This window comes from Scleropages formosus, chromosome 15 (assembly GCF_900964775.1).
Source record: "Scleropages formosus chromosome 15, fSclFor1.1, whole genome shotgun sequence".
NCBI lineage: Eukaryota > Metazoa > Chordata > Actinopteri > Osteoglossiformes > Osteoglossidae > Scleropages > Scleropages formosus.
Genome location: NC_041820.1, coordinates 8,415,488 through 8,431,546, shown reverse-complemented (window position 1 = coordinate 8,431,546; position 16,059 = coordinate 8,415,488). Strand labels below are relative to the sequence as shown.

At 40.5% G+C, this 16,059-nt stretch overlaps 1 protein-coding gene across 1 annotated transcript; it reads right to left on the bottom strand.

The window, feature by feature from the left end:
• Window positions 1-1,143: 1,143 nt before the first annotated feature.
• Window positions 1,144-5,778, bottom strand: LOC108922335 (ras-related protein Rab-10-like). Its single transcript, XM_018732417.2, has 6 exons — window positions 5,082-5,778; window positions 4,206-4,266; window positions 3,746-3,884; window positions 3,329-3,418; window positions 3,125-3,226; window positions 1,144-1,899 (listed from the first exon to the last, which is right to left on the bottom strand). Exons 1-6 carry the CDS (start codon window positions 5,206-5,208, stop codon window positions 1,813-1,815), a joined length of 606 nt encoding a protein of 201 aa, XP_018587933.1. The 5' UTR covers window positions 5,209-5,778; the 3' UTR covers window positions 1,144-1,812.
• Window positions 5,779-16,059: the final 10,281 nt, after the last annotated feature.

The following is a 16,059-nucleotide window of genomic DNA, read 5'->3' as shown; positions in this document are numbered from 1 at the left end:
TTTTAATACTCATATCCAAGTCCTTGTAAAAGTTGCCTTAGAATCATAACTATGTAACCTCATATCTAACTATATTGCGGATTGATATGTATATATTTTGATAAACAAGGTATAGTTAAACTATAATCAGTTTGTATTTTGAACAACCAGTATCCATTCCAGTATAATTTCTGTGCCAGACACAAACTGTGAAAACATTGTTATAATATGGTACATCAATGGCAAACATAAGTCTGGAGTTTTCTGTTTCAAAATCAGTGACTATACATGGGTATATTATATAGTTGGTAAGGTGTTAGTTTAGCCCTACGTGTACTCCTTCAAGTGTCACTGTGAAAGGGACTTGCCTTCAATTACTCTAACATACTCACCTGTTAAAATAGTTGTAAATCACTTCTGATAAATGTCAGTTAAGCAATGAAAGATTAATATGAACACATTTGTAATAAATGAAGGCAAAACTTCTGGTTTTCTACACTTTTTACTGGATGTACTATTTAGTTTTAGTACCCCTGTCATTAAGGCAGACCACTCTAAAGAGGAATAAAATTTAAAGTTGGTCCTCAATTTGCCTACCTGAATCCATTTACACAGCTGGGTATTTTACTGGGACAATTCAGGGAAGGTAGTGTGCTTAAGGATACTAGAGTAGGACTGGACTGGAGATTGAACTGGCACCTTTCATGTTAAAATTGTCTTAAACCACTGCACTACCTGCGAGCCTGTATTTGTGGGACTATGCAGTGCTGGAGCTCTATGGAAATGGAGGAATGTGCTGTTTGCAGCATAAACAAAATCTGCTCATGTTCTCTTCCATGCTGAGATTAAAAGGGCTTTTAATATAGTAGGAAGCAGCAACCATTCAACCATAGGAGAGCATTACAGAAACTTCCAGGTGTTTGCTTTAAATCTGTTTCACACACAGCAATATCTTTTACAGCTGCAGGCACAATAAAATGCAAGAAAAGCCAAGTCAGAACTGCATAGCTTTAATTTGTGAATTTTATGAAATTTCTCATTGCCTTAAGTCCAGGAATTATAGTATTAACTGACATCAGTACATGGACACAAAAGTAATTAAATGCCTAACAACAAAAGAGGCAAAAAAGTTTGTCACTTTGTGCAAGTTTTAATTTTTTTTTCTAAGAGCAGCTTTTGTATGACCCACCACACATACAGAAATATTTTTAAAAATGCAAGTAAACAATTCCTTTGTACAGGGTATTGTTCTCTTAAGTGTTATGCAAGAGCAATTCAATGGTTTCTATAAGTTCCTGTAATAAAAGTAATGTTCCCATATGTAAAAGAATAATACTTATCAAGTTATGTACGTTCAATACACCACATGTGGGTCTCTCTCCATAGGTTACAATCCTACTCTATGTAAGGCACAGGACAATAGAAATAAAGATTTAAAAAAAGCCAAATTTACCAGTCCAACTCAATTTCAATGGCCTAATATTTTAAAATAAAAGTACTGTACAAAATTTTTGTAATTTTACAAAATCAAGTCTTGGTGCACCAAGGGCTGCAGTGCAAGGTTCTGCAACATGTAGTTCTGGAGAACTCATGTGTAAAAATGTAGTGCAATGTTTCAACTAATCAATTCACCCAAGAAGAGCTGAACGACAACATACATTGTTAAGTTTTGATTATTTCTGAAATATAAGTTATTGAAAAAATGACTTTAAATACAAAGGGTGGAAGAAAGCGGTACTGACATACGAGTGGGGGATATATCAAATTTACACAAGTGAAGATCTTTCCTTTTGAGAACTGGTCTTTGAAAAAGGAAAGAGGAGATGATGATGTTTAGCTACAGCATTTGCTCTTCCACCCAGTTACTCCACTGCTGTTATTGATATCTACGTTTTCACTGTTGGGTTCTTTAACAGGTGTCTGCAAAACAAAAAGGCAGAATGCGAGTGCAAGTGAAGCCATAGAAATACTTACAAAAATAAGGTCTACAGCAAAATATATCATTACACAGAACTCATTTTAAGCCTTTAGATTTGACTTTGAGGACTTTCACTTAGCACCCGTTTATTACTTCGGGACAGCTGAGCAGCCTGAAACAATCACCTTTATTCATTTAGCAAAAGCTGTTCTCTAAAGTGCCTTAGAATGATTTAGCTGACATCTTTATCCAAGGTGACTTATAGTGCTAGATACACTGCTGAACTATGTGAACGTGTGTAACACACACACCTCACTGCAGGCACTTCAGAGTCACCAGTTAACCTGAAACTGGTCTTTGGACTGTGGGAGGGAACCCACAGGAACATGAGGTAAACATGCAAACTCCACACAGACTGAAAAAGGATCAAACCCACACTGAATCACACAACCCACGTACTGTGAGGCACCATGGCAACTGGTTCTGATGTCTGGTCTTTACTGGTGCATTAAAGGTTTAATAAACTAATAAATGTATGCATATTTTGCAAGTTAAGTGTATGGTACACAAAAGTTACAAAAGAGCTATAGTACAGGTAAACAGCCATGCAGCATTATTGTGTAATGAATGAAACTGCCTCATGTAACAAATATTAAGTATGAAGTAATTTTATCCTCTAATAGAATTTGGTGATATTTCAGCACAAATGGGTGTCAATTTTGGAGCTGGAAAATTTTCAGCATTGAAACAAATGGTAATTACATTTCAAGCTATGAGTGCTCCCTTAAAAAAGGTTTTTAAGGAAGATGTTAACCTTTGTGAAGTGCGAGGAAAACTTTACCCGGGTACTTCAGAACTACTTAATTGCTTACTGCATTGAAGAATGTCAAAACATCTCCCAGCAGCTCTCTACATTTGCACCACAGTTTGTCATGACCATCTACATATCTCCTATTAGACTCAATTCTACAGGCAGCTAATCATACTTTGCACGGGCTAATACCATGGTATCGCACAAACTAACTGTGCTTTGACAATGATGTGTCTATGTAAAGCCCTACTCTGTTGTGAAATGCACAGTTGTATGTCACGTTGAAGAAAAGTATCTGCTAAATGAATAAATGTAAACGCAGCCCATTAAGATGCAAGCATATTGGATTCATGCCTTTCGACTGAATATATCAAGACAATGGTTTAATGGTTACAGTCTGCTTCCAAAACACTCACCTTTCGAAGTATGTCCTCTGCTAATGTAAGGAAGGCCTTCTCAATGTTAATATTTGATTTTGCACTGGTCTCAAAAAACCGTATCCCATGTTCTTGTGCAATCTGAAAAACAGGTCATGTGGAAACCCACAGATTCCAAGCTATTACTTTACTGAAAGGAAAAAGGACAAGTTAAACTGAATTATGATCTTAGATGTGCCCTACCTGTTCTCCCTTTGCCTTTGGTACCACCCGCTTGTCTTCAATGTCACATTTGTTCCCTAGCAGCATTCTCTCCACATCTTCATTTGCATGCTTAAACATTTGGGATTAATGGACAGGTTATCAGAACATTTAAATACTGACAGCGGAGGGGATGGTCTGAAGAGAAGGATAAATAGACAAAAATATTAATATCTGAGTTAAACTAAATTTGCATTCTTACCACGTCTGAAGCAATAAAAGGTTTACGTTTTACATTTAGCTCATGCTTTTCTGCAATAAATGAGGCAGGGATCTGAACCTGCATTTCCTTTGGATCCAAAGAAACATCTTAAAACACTATGCTACAAGGTGTCATAAGATGTTCCTTTTCAGAAAACCTGTCAAAGTTCAGTATTCTTACTGAAATATTATACTCACCTCATCTATGTTTCGCAGCCATTTGCTGATGTTCTCAAAGCTTTTTGCATTTGTAATGTCGTAAACAAGCATGATTCCCATGGCCCCTCTGTAGTAGGAGGTTGTAATTGTGTGAAAGCGCTCTTGACCCGCTGTATCCCTGCATGTATAATTACTTTTTAAAATTAACATTTCTAAAACAGTTACTCTCAACTCCTAAATACAATCCACCCCCAGAAATTGTACAGTTCTAAACAGGAAATCCCCCACACCCAAACAATGTGTTCATTATTAGGCACAAACTCATTTCTGCCCAAATGACATACCAGCTCCCGTCAAGATACATCTTTTATACTGTTTTAATAGAAGGCTTCGCAAAAGAACAGGTGACTTAAATGAGTTTGTGTTCATTGCAGAAAGACCATTTTAGTCACTGAAAAATGGCCCATGCTATTTAGCTTTACTTCCATGATCCACTTACCATATCTGCAGCTTTATCTTCTTCCCATGTAGTTCCACAGTTTTAATTTTGAAATCTATTCCTATAAAAACGGAAGTGAGAGTGTCAATCCACAGCACGTGCTGAGGGGCCCGTCCGCGCACATCCTTCCCCACTGTACAGGTGGAAACGCTCGAAGCCCGTGACGTCACGCCAGGAGCCACACCCACCGAACACAAAAAAATTTTTAATGAAGCAAACAGCTTCTTTGCTTACAAACTGTTCTTTTACAGAATCGGCTCACATCCACGTGTGTAATTGGAAAAAACAGACTTTTAGAACTGGAAAAGTGAAAATCGCGCAGTTCGATTTAGTTATTTGCCACAAGTAAAATATTATAAACTTAATGAATATGCTAATGAACGTAACCGTAAGTGGTGTGCGCCTGTTACAATGAGAAATACCATTTGTAGTTCTACTAGGAGCAAACTGTCACAGATTTCCACAAAAAAACTACAGCTTTTTAACTGTAAAAAGCCTGTAAAGAAGGTTCGACAACTTCCAACAAGTTATGCCAACACGCCTCGACGGCAACTTGGGGGGGGGGGTTAGGAAAATAAACCACGCCGGGAATCCCTTAACGAGATAAAATGCAAGAAAACAGACAACATGTTTGGGAATGTAACTGTAGTATACTAAAACGAAATAAAAATGCAGGCAGCCGCGTCAACGCCCAAGCTGAACTGCAGCAAGTCAGGGTCGGGATCAGTTCGCCAAACAGACAGCCGAACCCGCCGCATATGTACCTCGACCAATTGAATAAAATACTCCAACAGATAGTATAGATGAGTGTTGAAAAAGTTGAGAAAAGGGGGAAATCATGTGGGGTTTGCGACTGTCGGCGCTGCGCCGTCTCACCGATGGTGGAGATGAAGGTGGTGTTGAAGGCGTCGTCCGAGAAGCGGAAGAGCACGCAGGTCTTCCCCACGCCCGAGTCCCCGATGAGCAGCAGCTTGAACAGCAGGTCGTACGTCTTCTTCGCCATCTGCCACTTAAATCTGCTATGTTAGTATGTAGTACGTGGGTGCGGATTCAAAAACTGAAATTATATTCCTCCTCCTCGTTACACTTGCTTGGGTTACACTGACAGGGCAGCCCAAACTACCCGTGGACCTCGCCACGTAAATTTCATACACCGTAAAGACAATTATAATGGCGCGTGTGTTGTTTAAATCCGCATTTAGATGCTTTAATCTTCTAACCCTTAAATGTCGAGTAATGGTTGTGATCCTGGTTTTATTTTCTGCTGCTGCTGTCACCGGTCGGACAAAATGGCTGCCGCTCCCTACGTGCTAACGTACCGCTAGCGAGTTGGCTAGCAAGACATTTTAAAAAAAAGGAAGCCCCCCTTTAGTGTCCCCCCTTCATTGCTATACACAAAGAATCGACGAGTCCAGCGTAATTTTCTATAGTTTAATTGCCGACGTTGACTTTTATTGCATTAGAACTTTTTTTTTCCCCACTACATCGCCGCAAACGCTTAACGTCGGCGACAGTTTTCTGAGAACACCGCCAAGTGACAACCTACCCCGAGTCGTGTTTTGTTTTTACTTCCGGGATCACACGCTTTTCGATTGGCTCTGTGTGCTTACGTCAACGAAACCGAGATTTTGATTGGACATCTTGTTCAGTTGTTGGGCGCTGGTGGGTTTTCCCAAATATAATTCCATGGGCGTCTTCGGAGTTTCAGTAGAAAAATACTTCGGTTTACATATATACATTCAATAATAACAATTGAAGTGCAGCCATTTCACCCGATTCCATAAAAAAGAGTCACCAAGTGTCGTTATCATTAAAATGTTTCATGTTGTTGCTAAACGACTAACGCGACCAACAACATGATGTGATCATGATTTACTACAACGACGTCAAACGCAGAACATGCAATGCATGGCACCAGTAAGCTAGCAAAAAAAAATCAACAATCAACACTTCTCGTGTTACACACTTAGTCTATGTGTAGAAATTGTTTTTTTTTTTAATTTTTATACCCGTTACGGCGTTACCACTAAGATTCTTTAGCTGTAAATGATCTCATTGTTGTCACGTTTTCCATGATTATTAACTGAAACAGTGGATCGGAGATGTTTGCAAACATAACAATGGACTCTTTGTGGTAAAAACCAGTGGACATGACTAGAAAGCAGACGCTGTCGCTCAATACAGTGCGAATTTACCCTAATTCGGGCAGTTGTTCGTACTGATTAATAGCGCCATCTAGAGGGGAGGACAGATATCGCGGGGATTTGCCCTAAACAGTATTTACACCCCTACAACACAAACACGTACAGACAAGTCCGAAGTGAGTAATGTATTTACCTCTGGTTTTTTTTTTTTTTTTTTTTTTTTTTGAAAAATGCCTCTGAGCAACACAAATATCATTTGTGACACTTTAATCCCCATGTTACACACTAAGCACAAAGTAACAGTTTGAAGAAAATCAATATTATAGTAATCATTTACATTTATTCATTTAGCTGACACTTTTCTCCAGTAAAAGTTATTTACTCATTTATACAGCTGGGTAATTTTACTGGAGCAATTTAGGGTAAGTACCTTGCTCAAGGGTACTGCAGCCAGAGGTGGGGATCGAATGTGCGACCTCAACATCCAGAGGCTGTAGCTCTAACCACTGCACTACCAGCTGTCCCAGCTGTCCCATAATCATACACTGATTTACAGGAGTGGGTATTTGCGTATCTAAATAATATGAGCATAGAAGTGGAAATAGCAGCAAGACTGAGATGTGACATATAGCTATAATTGGCACCACTTTAATAACTGCTGGATTACTTTAGGGCGTTAACCGTGTTCCCAGTGTTGGATGCTGACAGAGGAGTCTTAGTGTCCGTTAGAGTGTGATACGGATTGTGATGCGTGCCTCGGAGTTTGACAAAAGGGACAGCGCTTGAGGAAAAGTGCTATTTTTGTCTGGAAGGGAGGACTTGCGAGACGCGATGGCCGAGGAGGAAAGGCTCTGTTACGATCTTGCCTGCACGCTTTCTGGAGCTGGAGTTGCAGAGGTGTGGAGTTGGGGCAGCTCTCAGTCCATGATCCTTTCTGGTGATCAGATAATGTGCTGCAGTGAGGCCCAGTGTGGTAATCCCCCCCCCAAACACAAGCATCGCGGTAGAGGTGAGGATGGACCCAGCAATGCAGCGTAGAACTAGACCCACTTTGCTTGCGCCAGGTGGGACCCCTTTGGCTCACTCAGAACGTATGTCCTCTGCCAAATCTATTTTATGTCAAAGTCAAGTTGGTTTACCATTTGAGGTCCAGGAACTTGAACAGGACTCCACCACAGATTCTAAAGGGGCGAGTCCTTCTTCTTAAATCAACAGTCATCTCTGCAGTCTTCTTAGCATCCAGGATTTACCAGCTGCATAAGGAGACGGGAGACCTCATCGCAGGTATATGCAGTAGGCCTGTACAGTATGTATGGAGCATGGCTGACACTTTCGTCCAAGGTGATTTACGATGTAAGATTGCCGTGCAGAACCCATGACAGCGATTTACCCTTTTGCATAGCAGGGTGTTCGTACCATATCGATTCAGGGTAGGTCCCTCGATCGCTGAACTACCGCAGAGGTGGCATTCAAACCAAGAACCTTCAGGATGCAAGTGAACAGCGCTAACCGCTGCATTACCTAGTGCCCTCCGTGGACCTCGGGTGGAACAGGAGGGTGTAGCTCTATGATGCAGTGAGTAGTAAAACTAAATGTGCTCGGCATCAGTTGTTACCATTTTCGCTGTTTACCCTTCTGCTTACCATGTAGGCTAGCGCACGCACACTGACTGAAACCGCCTAACCCGGCAAGACAGGGCGCAAGGCTGAAGGGGGAGGGGAAACGCCCAGGATGGGACGCCAGTCCGTCGCAAGGCACCCCAAGTGGGACTCGAACCCCGGACCCACCAGAGAGCAGGCACAGGCCAAACCCGCTGCGTCACCGCACCACCCTTGTAGGCAAGTACTCTAATTTAAAAACTTAAGCCTGTTTGCCCCTGAAGATTTTATATGCAGTTTTGCCTGTTACCAGATAGTTTTACTGGTTTCATGTAAACTGACTGTAAAATTGTCATTGGAGAGTCTATCTGCGGTAAGTACTGCACCTGTTTTGCATATAAACTTACACTGATGCTTTGTAAGCTCGCATTTAAGTAATATAGTTTTTTAAAAATATTTTATATATATATATATATATACTGTATATTATTAATTATATATTAAAACAATGCTTTCTTGTAATTTATGGCTTTTGCTCCTTGTAAGTTCCTAAAATTTGAACATGATAACCTTAAATAATACAAAAGTTACTGACAGAGGTTATGAATACCTCAGTGAATAAATCCGTTGCAGTTTAATGTTTTTTGCTTCTTGTCTTGTTTTAATATGATAATATTTTGTCATACATTTACATAAACTGCTACAATACAGAAATGTGTCACTGAAAATTACGCCAACAAATGGATTGAATCTGGTTGTGTTTTGAATCAATAAATATTTTCAAAACCATGAAATCTATGTTGTCTCATCTGTCATTCATACTGTTTTCATCCTTTTCACCAGATTTGACATGCACTTTTTAGATATACTGCTTATGACCGCAGCCATACCACTCAACAAATAGGTGGTGCTGCTCTCTCACCGAAGCACTTTATGAAATAACTATAGCATGAAATTAGAAAAGAGGGTTTAGTCCTGATAAAGCATGTTTCATGTCACAATCACAAACAAAAACTCCACCGTGTTATCAGCAAAAAAAAAAAAAAAAGCTTATTCACAAGTCATATACCAACATTCCTAGAAATATAGTTTTTTTTTTTTTTTTTTTTAAACTGGTGTTTTTTAAATTTTGTTTGTATCAAGTATGTATTACATTTACGAAACATATTAACGGACTGATTACTAGTGGTGGAGGTTCTGATAAAACCTGTATGTCTTAATAAATTTGTTGCAAATTAACATTAAAATCATGTGAGATAAGGAGGAATGTTTGGGCAGCGGGTAGTGCTGATGCCTCACAGTTCCTAGGCTCTGGGTTCGAATCCAGCTCAGTTTGTTTACATGTTCTTCTTGTGTTTGTGTGAGTCGCCTCCCACAGCCTAAAGACGTGTTCCAGATAAACCGGTGACTCTAAATTGTCGTGTGTGTGTGTGTGTGTGTGTGTGTGTGTGTGTGTGTGTGTGTGTGTGTGTGTGAGTGAGAGAGAGATTGCACTATGATGGTCTGGTGTCTTGTCCAGGGTGACATTGTCTCCCACCTTGTGTATCTAGGATTGACTCCTGACCATCCAGACCTTTCACTGCACAAGCAGTTATTGTTAATGGATAGATGTATAACCTCAGATGCACAATTACCAACAAAATATTTATTAAACTACATATCATGTGGATTAAACATTTGCTTTTTTTCTTGCACATAATGCAGCCAGGAAAAAAAAGATGTCTGTTAAATGCCTATTATATTTTGGCCCCCTAGAATAATCCTTTTGCGGTCAGAACATGCTATGACAACACACATTAAGATGCTGACATTCAGATTTGAGGATGCATAAATGCTTTAAAGCTGTCAGCTGAAAGCTTCCTCAGTCCTTTTTTTTTTTTTTCCTTTAGTCTGGGATTCATGGCTTAAACCCAGACAACAAGCCTTCAGTGCAGATGCTCTGCCAGTTAAGGATCTGCGCTTATAGCTGCACTGGCAGCTCAGCCTGCAGGGTCAAGGGGAGGGTCCCTGTACTACTGCTCTTAGTGGGCAATTTGTGTGTAAGAAAAGGGGGAAAAAACATGGAAAAACTCTAATAATGCTTAACGCAATACATTTAGCTGAATCCCTAAAAGTACGTAAGTGTAATCTGAGTTTTTTTGCATTAAATTGTAGATTACCTGATGGGTTTGCATTGTGAAGGAACAAGAAAAGCATGTTTTCTCTATGTTTTCACTCCGACTTGAGGGCTTTTTACAGTTTAGGAAAATGTGAAGGGAAATGTAGTTTTCAGTGACAGCTGAATGCAAGAATTCGCTGCTGTTACTATGTACACAAATTCCTTGGCTTTCATACGCTTTAAATGACGTTTCTAAGAGAGTGACTTTGATTTAAGACAGCTTTTGTTTCGTGAGCTTAGCGTGTATTTCAACGTGAAGCCGCCTCCAAACCTCACAATTTTGATGGTTCAATTCAAATGGAATGACAGGCTTTGCAGGCGCTATGGACCATAAGATATGCCACTAAAAATTTTTGATATTTATTAGACGTATTACACAAAAAAAAAAAATCCAGGTCTTGACGTGTACTGCCGCATGTTCCATGATATAGGATGCATGTAGAGTGTAAATGATCATTTAAACCTCTGATAACATGGAAGACTGATGTCTTTGAAGGATCCATTCCCTTTTTGAAACCATGTGTTTCAAAAATAGCATACCAAGAAAGGTAGGGAGGAAAGAACGCATTTAAGGATCCAAACTCCCTCAAGCTACAGTTGCAATGTCATCATCATAGAAATGATTCATCTTCGCAAATATATTATGCCATAAACTGGGACACATTTTTGTTTGGTGCTCGCTAGCATGCGATACATCTTTCTCAGCTTTATTTAATCACATTTTTCTTGCCTGATGGATTCATTTGTCAATATTTTGTTCATACATAGTCTGTGGCTTGGAAACAAGGTAATTCCCTTGAGTGGTGAGGATGTTGGTAGTCTAATGTCATTTTGGTTAGTGTTATTTAAACTAAATTAATAACTGCTGAAAGTGATAATGGGAGAAAAAAAATCATTTTGTGACAATTCAATAACCGCCCCCTTGTTTCTCATCTGCTGTTGACTAATAAGATGCACAGTAATTTAAAATTGCGCTATAAATATACCATTAGGTTACACAATCCTCGAAGACTGGAAATCATTACTTGGCATCTGCTTCAGATGCTAATCTCTAGGTTTATTAAAGGATTTATTCAAGTAATGACCAAAGACCTTTGCCACTAAATGCTTCCTTCCCTCAAATTGCTTTCTTTTCACTTGCTGGTATAATTTGTTGCATGTCAAAGGTGGGATATCATCCTGTGACTCACAGCAGCAGGATGACCAAGGAAAATGACCTCCGAGAGACATCTGAAATTGCTTCTGAAGGAATGTTCCGAATGTATGAAACTTAGATTTTAAATGTATCATTATTATTACCATGTATGGTAAATTAAAATTAGGGGAAAAAACGGAATTATAGCAGTAAATAACTGACAAACCAGATTGCAGTCTTTCTGTTGTATTTTAAAGGGATTTAGCAATAGGCTACTCGGGGTCTTACTAATAATTCATGCTGTTTTCATTTTACTGATGTGTATGTAATATTTATGGTTTTGAAAAGTAAGATGTTCAGTATCTTTAGACATCAGCCTTACTCTGAGTATGCAGCAGAACAGCGTAATAGCCAGTGTTGTTGATTTTAGCTCTTCGTTGCTTAAGCATGTCGTATTTAAGTTTTACTCTGTTCTTACCTTCCCTTTATTTATGATGTGCAAAAATTGAATTCACCTCCACCATCATAACATCCTTCCCAAAGGCCTTCATATCTCAAATAAATTGCTTCTGAAATTCAGCAGTTGCAGCGTTCTCATCCTTCCCACTCAGACCCCAGAGGGAGAAAACCCAACACATGTTTTCTCTAAAATGCAAAATAAATGTGTTTTATTTAGACAAAATGAACTCTTAATCACCACTGCGTTCAAGGATACTTAGGCAGTAATGGGAAGAAGGAGGATGTACACCGCCGCCTGCCGTCTTCCTTCCCAAGGTTGAACGCGCGGTGCTGGAACCAGTCCGTAGTGCATGACTGCTCTTCTGGCGAACTCCCTCTCTGCGCCCTGTTTTCGGGGCTCGGTAATAAGCTGAGCCCGTAATCGCAGCTCGGAAGCTGCCGGTCTCGGAAAGGTAACTGGCTGCAGCTGCGGCTGATGGGAAGCACCGAAACGACCGCTTGTGGACACGGTCCAGGCATTGAAATTAATTTTCCAGATGGGATGCAAACCATCACAGGGATGCTTGCAGGGAGGTAATCTGCATGTCCGATATCCTACAAATTCAGTTTTGTGGGTTGGATTTTGACAGGGAGAAAGAAAACATAACAAAAAGGACAGATACTCATAACGTCACACACGTAAGTTGTCCCGTTTGAGCCTGACTTACAATATAATATTAGGAGAATCCGATGCACCGCTGCTGGCAGCACATCAGTCTCTCGTGCAGATGGATCCTGAGTTAGTGAAGTAACAGGACGAATAGTTCAGATTTTGGGAAATTAATTCCCAGGCATCTTACCACATCTCGCATGAGTGTCGGGGGAAGAAACTCATGACTGCATCCAATATAATGTCGCTATTTAACTTGTTTGGTCTGATGCACGACACAGACGGCCTCAGGCACAAGCGAAGTTCTGAACCCACGAGTTTAAACCGAACATTGCGATGACACTTTCTGTTCTTTAGGACATTCTAAGCCTTCTTCTTAGACCGCAGCTCATGACAAGAGACTCGGCTCCCACGAGGAATAACGGCGATCTTGGAGAATTTGTTTACTACGTTCTCAGAAATGTTTCTTTCTGAGACGGAGAGATGAAAATGAGCATGCAAAGGGGAAACACGGAGCTCTGTCAGAACAGGACTCTTAAAAGTTTGCTATGTTCGTATGTAAACATTAAAGAAAAAAAAAAAACACTATATTCACCTTCCTAAAGGAATATTGTGACTAATTACCTTTCTAATAATGGATTGTGTGTTTTGCTCACACTTCAGAAAACTGACAGAGATGCTTCTAATAAATTTATGCTGAGCTGCAGAATACACCTCACTTTTGATCATCGGGCTCATTTGGTTGGATTCCTGTGCTACGTTTTGCAAATGCATCATTGTTAATGTAAAAAGGGCTTTAGGTTTGTCATAGTTACAGTCTAGTAGATCCATTATATTCAGCCTGATTGAAATGTCCTGATATCATCAATACCCCAGTTGCTGCTTTATAAATCTGTGCGGTTATTTTACTTTTCTATATTTAAACGTTCTGTCTTAGCCTGTGGTGCGATGAGAAATTCACAAAAAGTGGATCGGTATACAGCGTGCATATTATTTATTTATTTTTTTCTTCCAGCAAATTTGCATTTACAGCGATAAGCAGTCCTTTTGAGCGGGGCGCCAGTAAGGGTTCAAGCAGAGCTGCAATTACTGTGTCAAGCCGGTGCGCTCTTGGGGGGCAAAGTAATAATTCCGCAGGAGAGCTGAGTCAGATGTCGGCCTGCTTCTCATTTATGATTTTCATCATTATTCATTGTGTCTTAGAGCCGCTTTCTCGCCCGGAATACTTTCAGTTTACCTTCCTCCTTGGTCTTTAACTCCCTTCAAAGACCTTATACAAACAGACCATGTGGTGCAGGAACCATATATTATTCAGCATGAATGCATTGAAATATAAATAGAAGGCATCGAAATGCAGGTTGAAATGTTAGTAGGTATGAAAGCGATGCTCGCTGACTAGTGTTTCGGGGGCTCGTGGGTGTTTTAGGGGAAAAAAATCCAAAATGACGCTTGTCTCACAGCTGTCTTGATGAGGCCGGTTCTGGTTGCGGCTGGCTCATCGGGTGAGTGATAATCTGTGTGCCCAGCCCAGCTTCCTGCGCGGCCGCCCAGCCCGGTTCGCCCCGCTAAGGGCCATCTGGATCAGCCTCCCCCCCCCCCCCCCGTTTGTCATAATCCACGCTTTCCGTTCCAGTCGCTTTCCGTTTCCACTGCGCGTCAGCACATCGTCCTCTTGTTCCAGGGTATCCACTTGATTCCTCTTCATGTGCCAACATGCTGTTTTTCAGCTGCGTTTTCTGAAACCCCACTGATATCAGCAATGATTCACAGTTCGGCATCTACAGAGAAGAGGTGGAGAGAGTAGAGAATGACGACCGTCCATCTTTTCCGTTGCATTTCGAAAGTCGTCTGTTTTGACCTGTAGCGTAAATGAAAATGTAAATGCAATCTGTGTTTTTGGAAGTCCTTTATGGTCATAAACACAACTTTCAGGGAGAAGGTAGCTGTCATTCGGAAGGTGAATTAATCATTCATTCATTATTGATAACAGCTTGTCTTGTTGCAGGGGTTCAGAGCCTATCCTGGAAGCATAGGGTATGAGGGTGCACCTTGTACAGGAAGTCAGTCCAGTACAGGGCAGTCACACACGCTCATTTACTAGCACATACACACACCACGAGCAAATTAGGGTCATCGGTTCACCTAGAACTCATCTCTTTGGACTGTGGGTGGAAACCAGAGCTCCTGGAGGAAACCCAGGTGAACGCGAAGAGAACACGCAAACTCTGCGCAGACGGGAATAGAACCCACGTCGAAGCCCACGGCCCAGGCACTGTGCCAGCACCACCTGCTGTGCCGCCGTGCTTCCCGAAGATGAATTTATTCTCTCTATCAGCTCAAGATTGTAAGTAACTTGTAAGATCGGGCCATTTATTACGGAGGGAAGAAATATGAAAGAATTAATGTACCATTAGCACAAGTGCCCGAGCAGTTTGGAAAAGGTTAATGGGACGGCAGGAAAAAGCTATTCATAACCCTCCAGGACATGAGGTCCTTGTCCCTCACGTAACATCATTTATCAGAGCAGACATGGCAGGGGACCCTGAGTCCAGAGGTCTGCAATGCGCCGATTCACGTTTCTTCAGAGCGGCGGGCAACGGCTTCTCGGAACGTCCCCAGGAATTGAGCGCAATGTCACTGACGCGGGACGACAGAATAAGGCTAAAAATTTCCGTCTTTGGAGCGAAACGCAATCCGGGAGAAAGCCGAGCGCTAAAACGTACCGCAGTAATGTACCTTAACCACACTTTCCTCCCTTTTCCTGGAAGTGAGCACAGATGCTACAGACTGTGTGAAGCTACCACATTTCACATGTCAGTTCTTAACCAATATTTACTTAGATTGTGTGTTATGTGCTCCCACCCCTTTGTCTTTGTGTACTATGGTTTTACCATAGTAAACAAAGTCTTCACTTATACTACACTTCATGTCAAATGAGTTATTGTCACATTGGATTATTCTGCATTCTTTTATGTAATTAAAATAAAAAAGCAGACATTTTAAATTAATTTGTAGTGAATATAATATAGCATATATATAATTCATTAAAACCAATAACTAAAGGTTTTAAAGCATTTTGAATTAATTTAGCGAAGACTTCTGCAATTAATTTTGTTAAGTATTTATTGTTGTATAAATAGCTGTATTTTAAAGACTGGAAGAAAAATGTAAATTATATGTGTCATTTAAGAGTACATTTAAAATTAAGATAGTCCAGTCTTTTCTACATGCTGGATTTTGTGCAGATGCTTCATTTCACTTGTCGTGTCTCTTCCGCTGTCGTAGCCAAGTGGACCAGCATGAAGCAGAACTCCTTCTGTGCAAATGCTGCTTTGACTTTGTGCAACACTAACTGAAAGTGATACCTTTGTGCATACCATGTCTGCTCAAGTAGGTCATTTGAGACAGAAAATAAAAAGGGTTTTTGAAAACAATATTGGGGAAAAAAAAAGGTTTGCAAAGGATTTGTTTTGAATCCTTAATTTAGCATATTTGTTGTATATTTGGGAATAGTTCAAACAAGCCATTAGTCATTGTGGCAATACCTAGTGCATTTGTGCAAAGTGAGGGAGGAGGGGGATAGAGCATCTGAGCGTGTGTGTGTGCGTGTGTGTGTGCGTGTGTGTGTGTGTGTGTGCATACTGATCTGAGATCAGCCAGGTCTCACTAGCTCTTCCATTCTATCCAGACCATTGGCAGAACTGTCATGAC